The sequence below is a fragment of the Argiope bruennichi genome, chromosome X1 (assembly GCF_947563725.1).
Source record: "Argiope bruennichi chromosome X1, qqArgBrue1.1, whole genome shotgun sequence".
Taxonomy (NCBI): domain Eukaryota; kingdom Metazoa; phylum Arthropoda; class Arachnida; order Araneae; family Araneidae; genus Argiope; species Argiope bruennichi.
Window position 1 is genome coordinate 101,694,440 of NC_079162.1, and position 15,745 is coordinate 101,710,184.

Consider the following 15,745-nt stretch of genomic DNA (forward strand, 5'->3'; position numbering starts at 1 on the left):
TCATTGTCCTCAATTCGATTGGATCTACATTGTTTTGTAGGCAAATAAAGTATATTCTTTGCTTGTTAATTCCCCATTAAAGTTTCAACAGTTTTTAATCTATTAGTATATATAAAAGTTCAGCGTTGTCATTAATGCTGGGCGGAGTTAAAAAATTCCAACTTTTTTTTTTGGCGTTTTGAACTCAAGTAGTGTTGTTTGTGAATGCGAATAAAGCTAAGCATGAATAAAAATTAGTTATGTGATCGTAAATCTTGCGTTTTATTCACATTTTCTTATGTTGGATTGTAGAAAAATCACTGAGATGAGGTTTGCAGTTCATATTGTACTTATTCTCCCATCATGGGACAGTCGGAAGTTATTTCTATTATTTTCCTTCAGCTATTTTCTTGTTTTGTATTTGGAAATATTTTTATTAGTAAATCACAAGGAGTTTTTGTCCATTTTCAAGGATTAGTTCCGATTCAAGTTTTGGTGAAGTTTTTTTAGTTCATAGAATCTTAAGTCTTTGTTTACTTTTGATGTTACTCGATATTTACCTCTAAAGTGCGTTAAAAATTATAACTTTCTTTTATTTCTAAAGCATTCTGCCAATTCACATGAGATTAAGAACTTGTGTAAGTTGATCTGCGACAGTCAGATTTTTTTGCAAGATGACAGCCAATATAACAGCATTTTCTAGTAAACAACAATTAGCTTTTCGTCAGTCAGTTTAATTTCTGGGTCTCAACAAAGTTAAAAGGTAGAAATCTTAAACTTTCAAAATGATTTTTTTTTGAAAAAAAAAAAGGATTCATCTGATGGAAATATGTTCTACGTAAATAAACATATTTCGTATTTTCTTTCATCACTGAATCGATTCGAAAGAATATTCTACATGAAAGAGAAATACAGAATTAAAAATATGTAGAAAACTTTTCTTCCTACATGTCTAATGAAATAAACGAAATGTAGAAATGCATATTTGTTTGAAATCAACAAAAGTAAATATTTTGCGAATAAAACAGGAAAATAAAATTTTTCGCTGAATGCATAGATCAGAATTTGCCTTTCCGGATTAATTCAATATTCGTTATATTGTATACATATTCGGCAGATATAAAGCATATAAAATGAATTTGGCAATTAACTAAATCTGAAATACTGACAACTAGTCACAGAAATGCATAATATGAGTTACTGATTTTGTAAGCATATGCAAAGACTAGCTGATTCTAAAAAGCATATAAAATGAATTTAGGAAAACCATTAATACAATGAACATCTTTTTCTTCCTAAGTGCTTTTTTAAATCCAGAGGATTTACTATTTTTTTTTTTTACAAAAATATTTATTTTATTAATTCTGGGCCCTACTAGAAATACACATTTGTTTGAAATCAACAAAGTTAAACATTTTGCGAAGGAAATATAAAAATAAAAATTTGAGCTGAATGTATGCACCAAAATACCCATTTGCGGATTAATACAAATTCTCTTCGATATAGTGTATGCATATTCGGCAGATATAAAGCTTAAAATGAATTTGGCTATTAAATAAATCTGAAACATCGATAATTAATCACAAAAACGCATAATTTGAATTAGTAACTTTGTAAGTATATGAAAAAACTAACTAATTTTATGAAGCATATAAAATGAATTTTGAAAAATCACTAAGACAACGAACATATTTTTCTTCCTAAGTGCATTTTTAATGCCAGATTATTTACTATTTTTTTACAAAAATATTTATATTATTAATTCTGAGCCCTCATAGAGAGTAGGGCGTTTTTTTTTTTTTTTTTAATTTTATTTAGAGAAAAAAGAAGATTGGTGACAAATTTTGAGCGTAAATTCAATAATGAATTTAATTTAATATTCGTATGATTATGAGGGCAAATACTGCTGTTATATTACTTTAGGAATGTACATTTATATTTTACTTTTCAGAATGTTATAATTTTCTATTACTTAATAAATCTTTTAAATTTAAATCTACAAATAATAATAAAATAGCCACAAAGAGTAAAACATTGCTGCAGATGAACCAGTTCGTTTTTTTACAGACTAAAAATTAAATTATGGTTAGATTTTAATCTAAAATAAAATTATGATTATATTTCTCATCATAAATCGATGAAAATATGATAATCGTAATGCTATATGTTTTTCCAAATTAATATATACTTTCCAATGATATATATACTATCAAATAATAACATTTATTAATTATGTTATATTATTAAATCCTGATATAACATTGAAATCTTGCTTTGTAGAAAATTGAACAGATCTTCTTCTTTGTAGAAAATTGAAATTTGCTTGAATATATTTCATTTAAGATGTATGATCTAATTCTTGCCTCTCGACATAATACTGCTTCATCAGATAAAAAAAAAATGTGTTATAGATATACTCCAAATATGCCTTTTCTATAGAAATAAATATTGTATTTTTTTAATGAAAATATCACATAAATAAAATGTTTATTAATTTAAATTTTGCTATTGATCTTAACGATGTTATTGGTATATAATTTCAATAAGCATCCAATAATTTTTTTTTTCTCTTTCAGAGTCCGGTAAGTTGAAAAATCCACTGAATTTTCTAAAAAGTTGTGCAAAAACTGTAAGTTACATGTTTGATTTTATAAATTGTTCCATATAAATAATTTATTTAAATATAAAACTGATCAAAATTTGGCGTATGGTAGCCAAAAAGTTTCAGAATTTCTCTCCTTCCTTTACGCAAAAGCTTTATATATCCTATACTTTTTAGATAGAGAACTCTGAAATGATGTAAGGAAATCGTGAAAATGAGGTATAAAAAAATTGCCATCACGTACTTGTCTTTGTACCATTAGTTTTATATAAAAAAAAAACTGTGAGTTACATGGATAATTTTATAAAGTGTTATTGTAAAAAGGTGTTATCTCAAAGGGAGTCTTACATTGCATTGGCGCACAAACTTACGAAATATTAATCTGTGGTGTGAATTTAGTATTTTTACTGAATCTATCGTGCGATCCTTGGCGAATTTTTTGGCAATTAATTCCTGACATACGGTTAATAGTATCTGAAAATGGAATTTGTATTTAAGACGTGTTTTCACTTTATCAAAGCAAAAATCTGATACAAAACTACATATATAATCTCAAAATCCCATACCAAATTTGATATATTTTGACCATTTTTTGTTTTGAACCATTGCGTTTACATGCTTCTGAAAGTACAGTCAATCCTTAAATGGATTTGACTCAAAATTCGACAGGCGTTTACACTATAGATATTAAATTTGTGAAGCTAATTTTATCTATCTAACTCTCTTTGTTTTGTGGTTATCGTATTAACATATATTCGGTTTGGTTTGGTTATATTAACGTCCCTTTTGAAGCAACACTAGGGCTATTTTGGGACCTCGTAATTATGAACAGTGGTCAGATGACGATGACGACACCTGAGCTGGCACCCCCCTCTCCACACCACACCAGCGGGAGGACGTTTGGTCATGACAGATTTAACGTGCAACAGACCCCCTTACACGATGGTTCTTCGGTAGAATCGGGTCACAAACCTGAAACCCTCCGCTCCCGAAGCCGAGACTTTACCATCAGGCCACCGCAGCCCCATATATTCGGACAGCAAGAGAAACAGACTTCCTCTAATCAGAATTTTCTCAAAATTTGATAAAAATCACGAAATTTGAGGTGCAGACGGTATACCAAATTTCATCCGTTTAGCTTAAAGCATTTTTGAGTTATCTTTGCCACAGGTGGACTGACAACAGACATTTTTGAAAAATGTGTTTATCGATCTCAGGGAGGAATTAAACATGGGGAATTGTGAAAATCTCGAGTTCGAATTTTTCGACGATTAAAATACTTTCTTTATACTTAGTATAGAGAGAGTATAAAAAAAAAACGAAAATATATTAACAATTGCGATACCTGGACCTCTACCCCAAAATAGCCATTGAAAAGAAGTGTCGTAAAACATATCAAGAGAGCTGAGGCGAATGAAAGAAAGTGGGTGAATGAAAGAAAAAAAAAAGAAAAGAATCCTGTTGACCGAGCGTCAAACAGGAGCAACCGAAAATTCACCTCCAGCTAAGTTCAGGGGCAGAAAGGATTGCTTTTCATCTTCCCCAGGTTCTTCATCATCCTGCGAATTTTCATTCAGTTGTTGTGAGTGGGAGGAATTTAATACTTCCCGAAGCAAACGATGTGCAGTCCATCCTACTGTGATTCGCTGTAATTTCTTCCCCAAATAAAATAACCAGGTTCTGTGAGCGGGTCTTTTTTATGTCAACTAAATTGATTTACCTCTAGGGAAACACATCTATAGATTTGTCGTAAAGATTTCATTACTGTAGCGTGGTCTCTTTGCCTGCTCATAGCATACTACCGCATAAGAAAGCCTTGGAATTATTATTTTTTACGCTGCAGTTATTATTTTTTAATATTTATTTTTATGATTATTTTTTGTAGCTAAACAATTTAATTTTCTTCGCAATCCCTCAAATTTATTTCTATCTAGCATTTTCTCACAGTTTATTATTTCACTTAATAGATTGAATAATGAACTTTCATTTCAGTGCGGCTCCGTATACAAGCTTAATCTAAACGGTGACTATAAAATAACTTTCCTGATTGGCGGCATCTACAACTAAAAACAAATGAACGAAATGAAACCATATTTCATATGCAGACTGTGAAAGGCATGGGAAGATTATTTCCGCAGAAAAAAAAAATTGGCACTAAAAGTTGATGTTGGAGAAATATTGACACTGCTATCACGTACGTTGATATCAAGAAATTTACATATGGAAATTTGCATTGTAAATGGTTTAGATTATGCAAAACCCCTAGTGCGTGCGTGACAGCAGCGGCATGCATTCCTTGTACAAAAGGAAGAGGATCTGTTACCTTAGTTTTAGTTATATTAACGCCTCGTTGTAAAGCAGCACTAGGGCTATTTTGGGACGGACCTAGTAATTTTGAACCGCGGTCAGATGAAGAGGACGAGACCTGAGCTGGCACCCCCCTTTCCACGCCACACCACACCAGCGGGAGGACGTTTGGCATAACATATTTAAAGTGCAACAGACCCTCTTACACGACGATTCTTCGGTGAAATCGGGTCTCGAACCTGAAACCTTACGTCTCACAAGCCGAGACCTTACCACCACACCACCACGGCCCCGAGGACCTGTTAGCAGTTGACTATTGCGGTGTTCTAAATATGGGCCCTACCTTACCTCAGCGTGCTTTACCGGTAAAACTATTCTATACTAGAGAGTGTAATGCAGTGGACACTGTAAGCAAACCTACAATCTTATGTACAGAACATAAGACTGGCTGTTATGAATATCGAAACTGACCATTTACACGCAGCAGTGGAGAACGTACACTGTATGCAACATACACCGTATACAATATTTTGTACACAGGAAAGGTCAGCATATTGAAAATGTTACATGGCGTCCAGGGGACCTTAATATTCATGAATAAAACATTTCCTGTGATTTCATGAATTCATTCATAATTGTACTTCCACAGCGCCAGTATTTACTCTATCGGCAACTTTTGGTATAATTTATTTTTCTGAGAAATTCATCTATGCCTTCCATAGTCTGCATATGAAATGTGGTTTTACTTCGTTCATTCGTTTTAGCTGCAGATGCTGCTAAACAGGGAAAGTTATTTTACTCTCGACGACACACTGCAGCTTGAGAGTGAAGGACTTTTATAGTTTCTGGGAGGCGGGGCTGGAAGCTTCTAGACCAATCAAGCGTAACTCGGTTCCTAATGGACGGATCGACAAAATTCTCGAAGTTTCGAGCATTATCCCTTTTGTCGCCAAAGTCGCCAAATTCGTCGCCAAGCTCTGAGATGACTGGCTTGGCATCCGGCAGTATCCAATACGGATGACTGTAAATCAGTCTTTCTTATGATGACACTATTCTTGCTGGGAAGCAAAATTACACGTTTGTAACAATATCATTTCACTCAAGTGTTCTCCGATGTTCTCACACATTTTCCATTAAATCAGCATTAAGATGAATCATAGTCAAAAATTCTTCTTTTTTTGTAATTTATTTAAAACTTCTCTTTACTACTTATTTTTCGGATAAATATTTCGGACAAAATATAAAAGTTGCATACAAGGGCTAGTGTTTTTATTTTTTTATATACGAATTACAGAGAAAGTATTGTAATAGTGGAAAAATTCGAACTCGAGATTTTGATGAATGCAACAAAAGTAGAATTCAAATATAATTTAATGGATAACATTAGTATGTCTTAATTCACACTACCTTTCTTCTCAAAGTTTTAAATAAATGTTGGTTTGCATAATTTTTTGAAATATGAAATTCCATCCTTTTTTTTAGATCATATAGTTCAAAAGCTCAGAAAAATGAATAAATTGTCATTTTATCAAAAATGAGCTTTGAAAATGTATAGACACTACATATATTTTGACACATTGTTTAATAAAACTCAGTACAACTAAGTTTTCATTTTAACTTAAACTGCTATGTGTAAGATACGATGCATGAATTTGGGAAAAAAATCTTTTAACACATCACTTAACCTAGAAATATCCAGAATTCAGATTTTTCATAAACAAATTCAAAGACGATTTCTAAAATCTGGCATAAAGTGAAATGAATAAAAGATTTGTTTACTATTGTCCTCTAGAGGCGTAGTTATACTACCCAAAAGACAAAAATGGAAGCAAAAGGGTTTTTTCCTCCTCCCTTGGATAAATTTCACATAATACTCAACATTCTCAAAGTAAATGTAGTAAACATTCTTGAAGTGAAATATGTAAAATTTGGTGGCAGAAATGAAATTTTTATGAGAAACAGGAAAATATTGAAAAACCTGGAAAGCAAACACTTCAAACCTCAAAGCAAAAAACATTCAAAATTTTAAAAAAATCATAAATGAATAAAAAGAAAACCTTTATAAAATTAGGAATATATTAAAACGTGTCAAATATTTGGGCACTATTTTCTTAGATAACTATTGTTGTTTATTCCAGGACGTAAATGTAAGCAAAACGGTTAATTTACTCGTTTTGCTAGTTCTGTCACAATAAATACTGACAATGAGTCTTAATAAGTAAGAAGGGCATTTTGTGATTGAGTAAACATAAAGCACATTTCTGTCTTACTGTTAAAGTCTTTAGTAGAAATATTCCGATGAAAGATTTTTGCCAAGACAGAGACTTAGGATTAAATTCTTCAAATATTTTTCTATGACAGTACTCTAGATCACTTGTTAGAATATAATTTCTAAACAAAGTGAGGGTTTTCTGGTTTCCATTTTTTATCTTTTGTTTATAAAGGGTATCCCAAAATTAACGAAAGATTGAAATTTGCCACCATTTGTGCAGTAAAGTGATGGCAATCCTATTAAAAAAACCATTTGACCATTAAAAAAACCATTTGATAGTTTCAAGCATATCTTAAAGAAATAAATTCACCAAACACTTAAACTCAAAATTTTTGAAGATAACAATATTTTCTTTTATATACTTTCCATATGAGGATATAACAGGAACAGCATAAAAAATATAACTTCAAAATATATATAAAAAAATTATCCTTCATTTTACATATCTCAGTGTCAACTGCGTATACTTATACAGGTTGATTATATATATAAAAAACTGTCCTGATATATGAGACAGTAATTATCATACCGTTCATAGGAACGGAATAAAATTTTGGTTCAAGGCATTTTGAAGTATGCGCTCAAGAATCATATGAAAAACAACAGTTAAGCTTTAATAGTTACTATTACAGTGACAAAATTTCAAAATTTTCAAATGGCAACACCAACTTTTTTTATTGGAATGTGTCCTCCACAGTAGAAAACATTAAACAGAGTTGGAATGGTATCTTTTGCATGAAAAGCAACAGCGCTAAACAGAATAAGATGAAAATAGAAAAAACTCTGATGTGTCTAACAGAGACTTGGAATTCAACACATTCATTTCGTCATGGTCCGGGCTTTGGATCTAGGTAGCATCTGCCACGTGTAAAGTGTCATCGTGGTTGAAAACGGTCAAGTAGAAGATTTGTGAAACACAATAAAATGTCCTTTTTCTTTTGCTTCACTGCCGTTATCGGTTATTTTTTCTTTTCTTCTTAGTCTGTCTAGCGCTGGTGATTTTCGTGACTATAGGTACCTTTCCAACGCTATTTATTTATTTTATTTTATTTATTTTGCTTTGGAGGACACATTGTAATTAAAAAAAGTTGGTGATGCCCTTTGAAAATTTCGAAATTGCATCACTGTAACCGTAACTGTTAGATCTTAATTGTTGTTTTTCATATGATTCTTGAGCGCATACCTCAAAATACTTTGAACCAAAATTTGATTCCGTTCATGTGAACGGTATGACAGTTACGATCTCATACATCGGGATAGTTACATTATAATCATCCTATATATTTAAAATATGTTGATACTGAGATGAGTTGTTTTAATGTGTGTAAGTTTGAAGTAATCAATGTCTCCTATATCACGTGGCACAATTTTGTTTATTATAGTTACTTTCTTCTTTTTACTGGTATATGTGTAAATGGACAGTTTCTCTTCAGCCTTATAAGGGCGCGGTAGTAAGAATTACTTTCTCTTCTTAAAATGTAGCTTAACCTCCCTTCAGTCAGGGTCGAACCAATTAGAAAGTTTTCAGTATATTTCATTGCTCCCCGACTTTGCTATAATCATAATTAAAAGCTAAATTTTCATCTGAAATTAGTATTGAAGATGGCATGGATTGTGCATTAGAGTGGAACCTAGAGCGAACTTTTGATTTTTAGTTTGGAATAGCGCGAAAAAGTTGCCTTTTGGTTTAAGAGAGCACACACAAGAAGAGACAGACCAACCAGATCCATCAAATAAACAAGAAGAGATAAAACTACCAGACTCTTCGAAGCTGAACGAAGATAAAGGCACTCAAATGTGTATCAAATTGCCCTCTGTAGCTTCCATTGCTGACCGTATCAGAAAATCAGATAGAGCTGCTGCAGCTATAGCTTGTGCTGCTTTACAGGATTTAGGTGTAATCACAGAAGAAGACAAAACAATGTAATAGACAGGATGGAAATTAGAAGAGCAAGATCAACAAATCGAAGAGTTCTCATTAAAGACAATTATTATAGATAACCGAAAATAGAAGATTGTTTTTTGATGGGAGAAAAGACATAACAATTGTTCAAGAAAAGAGAGGTAGTAAGTTGTATAAAAATGCTATTTCAGAAGTGCACGTTGCACCAATAGAGGAACCAAACTCAAAGGTTTTAGACCATGTAACACCTAAATCTGGCACCTGAAAAGACATAGCAGACAGTATACTGGAATTTCTTAAAGATCGAGAACACAACAAACAACTTTTGAACTTTACTGCTGTTGGGTGTGATGGAACCGTTGTAAACACTGGGTATAATAATGGTGTGATTTCTTTGATGGAAAAGGAAATAGGAAGATCTTTACAATGGTTAATCTGTTTGTTCCATTGCAATGAGTTACCATTTCGACATCTTTTTTGTCATTTAGATGGTAAAACGAAAGGACCCAATGAGTTTAAAGGCGAAATAGGTCAGCAGCTATGGAAAACTGTGCTAGTCTTCCTGTGGTTACCTTCTTGCCAATTGAAAATAACCTTCCTCTTCTGGAAGACAAAAATGATTTAAGTACAGATCAAACATATTAGTTGGATATGTGTATCTCTGTATCAAGTGGAAATCGCTCACTAGATTTATCTTTAAGAAACCCTGGAAAACTTGCTCACTCCATGTGGTTGACATTAGCCAATTGCTTGCTTCGATTGAATGTGGCAACTGAAAATAAAATTAAGTTTTTTGAGGCACCTTAAGATGTTATAGAATTGCAACCAAATTTTTAAAAAATGAACCTAAAAGGCCCCTTTTTCACTCTATTATCAAACTGAAATCGAAAAAAATAAATTTTATACGCCATTTTAAAATTTGTCAGTTTTTTCAATTTTTTTTTCAAATTTCAAGCTCTTTGCGGCATCTCAAGATATTGCAATATTGCAACCATATTTTCATTATTCTTATGAGCCTAAAAGGCAAGTTCTACCCTATTGTACATTCATAACAGAATAATTTTGTTGTATTTTGGACTAAATAAACTGGTTCTCATTGCTAAAATTTCGGTTGTAATTGGTTGAACTCTTTTTTTCTTTATATCTGCTTGCAATGTAATGGATAAAATATCTTTTCTAGACAAAATTTAATTTTTTTTTCGGCTATTTGGTATGGATTGCTTAGTTATTAGAATGCTTTTTTTATGCCGTTTTGCCGTTTATACATATATATATTTGCGTTTACAAAAAATAAATAGCACATCAGTTCTTCGAATACTTTTTATGCATCTCTTTATTTGTGGAACATGATGCAATTCGTACCCAAACATTAACAAAAGTGATTCACATTTTTTAAATATTTTTCAGCTTGAAAAAATTCAATTTAGATACTTATTCCAGAGTAAATAAGTTTTGGAAAATTGGCTGTCAACATAGAGGATAAATGGTATGATTACTCTGGACAATATATGTTTCTTAAAAGTCCATAAAGAAGAAGATATCACTAAAGATCCTAAATTTTTAGTTTTATATTTACCTAACCTAAAAAAATTGAGGTAACTTCATAACTCTATTTATCGCATTTTGTTGCTTTGTTCAATTTTCTTGAAAACGACAAATATAAAAAACGGGGGAATTAGAGATCAATGTAAAAGTAGAAATTTAAAATTTATAACTGAATATAAAAAATAGGGCCTATAATTGTTAAACAATAATATATTCCTTTTTTAAGTAGAACAGTTAGGCAACATTTCCCCCGATTTATAATTTCAGTTACAGCTATAAAAGATTAGTAATTCCATACAGAATTATCATTATCATCATGTTTCGTTGCATAACTGAATATTCTTGATTATAACTTATACAAACATTGTTTTTGAAGTCATAGTATTAATTTGAAATTTATTTTATATGAGAGAAAGATTATTAATGTAAACAGTGTGGGTTATTTATAAAATATTAATCAAACAGCTTTGTAAACTGTAATATTTAATCCTATTAAAGTTTGGATAGTAATTTTCCCTCGATTCTTTCTGAAAAGCAGTGTATTTTTATTCTTGTTAATCTGCAATGGTTAATAAACAAAGCTGCTATTTCGGAAATATAATTTTTTTAAAAAAATTACAATCGTTATTCGTCACTTTTTAGTTTGATTTTATACAAAAATTATTTTTGAAGTTACTTATTAGTTTCATATTGATTATGAGTAAGAAAAAAATCATAAAATTGAATTCGTCTGGATATTTTTTAAACATTAGCAAGCAAATTTATAAATTTATATATTTAATTCTATTAAGGTATTTGTTTCCGCGAATCTGTCCTAAAAGCTGAGTATTTTTATTCTTAACGATATGTTTCTATTCATAAATAAAACTACTATCTAGGAGGAAATATGGATTTAAAAATTCTTTAAAGTCGTTAATCGTTATTTATTATTGTTCAACAGTGGTTATAAAAACTCTTTTCTGATTTTGCTCTTAATCAGAATTATTCAAAAACTGTTAGATAAATAAGTACTTTAGAAATGAAGTTCTCGTTGGGAGCTTGGAGAAAATGATGGTGATTCAGGTATCGTCTTCGTCATCTCACCCCGGATCGAAATTATAAGGTGCATTCAAAAATTTTCCTCGTGTTGCTTCTAAACGGGATGTAAACGTAATTAAACTGAACTACTTTTTTTTGTTGAAACTTCCGCCTACGGGATTTGAGCCCTTTAACTTCTGCTTTACAGATCCGACATTTAGGCAGTAGCAAAGCGCCTTTCTATAAAAAAGAACCTCAAATTTTAAAATTAAAAGGACTCACATTTCAACAAGAACTCGAGAGCTAAGTACTGAACATCGATGCAATGAAGGGGGGGGGAGGATAGTTCCGCAGTTTCTCACCAGGTGGCACTGTATGCAGTTTCGTTCAATCGCGCATGGCTACTTTACTATACCTAGACAGCACTTTATAAAAATATATATCAAAAGCCGTTCCGAGTTAAGAAGGGGAAAGGGACTTTAGTGGGCATATTGTGTGTGTGTGTGTGTGTGTGTGTGTGTGTGTGTGTGTGTGTGTGTGTGTGTGTGTGTGTGTGTGTAACAGAATTATTTTGAATTCACGAGAATTTTTTGCTAAATATTTTCCTTATTCTTGCACTTCTCCGTTATTTAATTACTTTTAGAAACATATTATAAGCTATATCAATTTGGAAAAATTGAAGATTAAACAATTAAAATAAATTAAATTAACTAAAGTTATCTAAATACCGATTACCTAAGTTAAACCAATAAAACTTCTAAAGCTGTGTTATTTCGCTCAGTCTCGCATAATAATTTTTTGCTATACGAAATATCCTGCCAATGGTTTGCAATTAATAGAATCGTTTGTTAGTATTCTCTTTATATCTGCGATTTGCCGTGACTTCATTATGGAAGAAACATGCCACAAGCCACCAAAACGTGAGTAAAGTGAAGATAAAGATTTGAAATTTGGTCTCCGAAATATTTGCACGATTAAAGTTATGACTGAGAAAATCAAATATTGTGTACCCTAGTACTAACAGAAATATTTATTACATAAGAATGCTTAGGAATTGATTTCTTAGAATTATCAAACCAAAATGTAGTCGTATCATTTTCAATTTACGTTAAAGCGCTAATGCTGCATTAGTTTATTTTAATCTATGCATGAATTTAAATAATTGTTCAGAATATCCAAAATCCAATCTTAAAGTTTTTACGGGGCAAATTTTTCTGATCTTTAATGTACAATGTATTTTTTAAATAATCTGAAGTTTGTATTGTATAAAATCATTAAAAAATCGAAGAATCAGAAACCGTAAAACCCTGCTATACATGGACGCATCCATGTAGAGCACGACTTTACTTTCGAACAATTTCCTCTAATACGAACTGCTTTCACTATTGAACGCCGTATGCAATGAACACCTCCTTCCATCCTTTATATTCCTTTTCGATGTGCTGCATGTAGAGGGGGGTGGGGGTGCCAGCTCAGGTGTCGTCCTCGTCATCTGACCAAGGTTCAAAATTACGAGGTCCGTCCTAAAATAGCCCTAGTGTTGCTTCAAACGGGACTTTAATATAACTAAACTAAACTTTCTATGTGCTGCATTAGCTGCAGTCATTCTGACACAATCGCAAGTTAGGTCCACTTTTCATTGGGCAACTCAAATATAATTCATGTCTTTAATCCAAATGTAAGAATCGGTTTATACGTAAACAGTCATACTACCCCTTTTCCCAGCTTTTTGGATTAATTGGACATTTTCTCTCCCTAACATTTAAAAATGCTATAGAAAAAGATTCATTTTGAGTATCTGAGAAATTTCTTTGTCATTTAATAATATTTCACTTGTAAAAAAGGAATACTGACTTCTACTTCAACAATATACTCAGAGTGTCTCAGATACTTTCAATTTTTTTTTGTAATGATGCATTTATTTAATCTACTACTGTCATCCGGAGTCATTTTGAAAAAAATTTCTGGTCTCAAAAAGATTGGTTTGGTTGGATTTTTTAAGGCACAAAAGTCAAGATGTTGACTGTGCTCGCCAAAAAAGGAGATAAAATCATAGGAATGTGACAGTATAAAATTTAGTGAGGCTGGTACTTATTATTATAATTTTTTGTATTTTATGACTTTTAAAATTATAAAAACTATTTTATAGGTCTATACTATAGACAGGAAACTAAAGTCATCAACTGTAATTTTCAAACCAGAACGATCTTTCCCTCCTTGTAGGTTAAATCCCATGTTCTCTTATACGAAATTGTTTTCTTTTTGACAAATTGTTTGCTTGTGGAAACCAAAAACTGTTTCTTTTTTTAAGCGTACACTGTATTTATGAAAACCAAAAACGGTTTCTTTATTTAAGCGTACATTGTACTTGTGAAATGGTATCTCTGAATAACTCTGTGAATTGGACCTGGGATTTCTTAAATGTATTCTATGAGCCTATAACTTTCCTTTATACACTCTGGACATATTTGCAGTAGAAATGCAACATTATCTTATTATAAATTAAAATAGAAACTATAAAAATGAGTTAAAATTCAAATTACTTTTAATTGAAATTTCCGCGATTCCCATGGTGTAAAGTAATCCTGTTTTGCAATAAAAAAATTATACCGCATCAGAAAAAAATCATTACAGCCAATAAACAAATATAATTCGATTCATAAGTAGTAAAATGAAAACTACTTTTTTTTCAAGCTGAAATGTCTTTATTTTCCGAATTGTTCTTTCTCCACCAAAGACAGATTTTTTAATTCTAAAACCATCACTATTAAGCTGACTCAATGCTTTCTTCTTTCTGTTAACTTCCTGAATTATTTTATATTTGTTTAAGCAATAGAGTACTCTCGTCAGTATTGCTAACAAACGAGGAAAAATAATCTTAAAATTCCTACTCATAATTAATGATATCCAATTAAATTTCCAGCATAAATTTTATAATGGTGCAATGGTACTTCCATTAAAGCCGAGTTACGATAAAATTCTTTTTCAATATTTTCCTTGCTTTTTCATTGCTGTTTACTTAGGCATGCATATCATCTGGGTAAATATATTTGCACTGATGACACTCCTGGTAATTTTTTACTTAATATCATAAATTCCGGTAATTTAAATCGAGTTTTGGTAATTTTTTGGAAGGCTTGATGTCTTTTATTTTACACGAGTTTTATTCTATAGTCATAACGTTTCTAAATACACAGCCTATAAATAGATGTGATGTGTCGGGGAGGATGTAAATAACTGCATCTGATTATCAATTGCTTTATTGATTCGATCAGGTGAAATGAGGTTTGTATGTCCTTCAAAATGTAATAATATGGGCCACATAGATGATATTTTAGGATAAGAAGCATTTAAAAAAGTTTTAGCAAAAAATATCTGTGATCAATTACAGGTTTTCTGATGCTCTGTATTGAGTTTTGTCACATAGTACGTCAATACTCGATTTCTCGAACCCTATAATCCATATATGCCTCTAACTGTTTTATTCACAGGCAAAGGGCTGCAGGCAAAGGGCTGCAGGCAAAGGGCTCACAGGCAAAGGGCTCCCTTATAGATTCATAGGCAAAGGGCTCCCTTATAGATTTTTAAAAATTTATACAAATAAATGTAATTACACATAAATTAAATTTATTTACTGTAATCTTTAAAGTAATCTAATAATTTTTTTTATTTTTATTTTAGAATTATCATAATCTGAATTGTTTGAATTGAGTTGTCTCTTGTTGAAAACAGCAAAAGTTCTCTTTCTTCTAAGCCCTTTCTTCTTAAATGCTTTAGGACAATTGGTAATCTGACCGATGCTCTAAATCGAAAGCATATCTAATGTTGCCAGTCGAAGGTTTGAGAGTAGCTAAAAATATAAGAAGGGAAAGGGGGATAATCCTTATACCCACTAAGCATTTCTTACCTACTTATAAATAATAATTTTTTTTCAATATCATTTTCAAAATAAAACCTTTGCCGAATCTAAAACAAAGATTTTTCATGCAAACAAGATACGTGATGGCAAAAACATTGTTTCAATTTTCTTACAGCAACGCATATATTCGCTTATCGTTTCGTGTTGAAATTGCATTTTTTTCGCTTCATATTATAGTTGTTAAAACTTTATTTTTCATAA

At 31.4% G+C, this 15,745-nt stretch overlaps 1 protein-coding gene across 1 annotated transcript in view; it reads left to right on the forward strand.

Annotated features, from left to right (window-relative positions):
• Positions 1–15,745, forward strand: part of LOC129959335 (gonadotropin-releasing hormone receptor-like) — a 60,024-nt gene that overhangs the window by 43,754 nt on the left and 525 nt on the right. The window contains exons 3-4 of the mRNA XM_056072152.1: positions 2,556–2,561; positions 8,816–9,055. Of these exons, the coding sequence (XP_055928127.1) occupies positions 2,556–2,561; positions 8,816–9,055 (246 nt within the window). The remainder of the gene's footprint in view (positions 1–2,555; positions 2,562–8,815; positions 9,056–15,745) is intronic.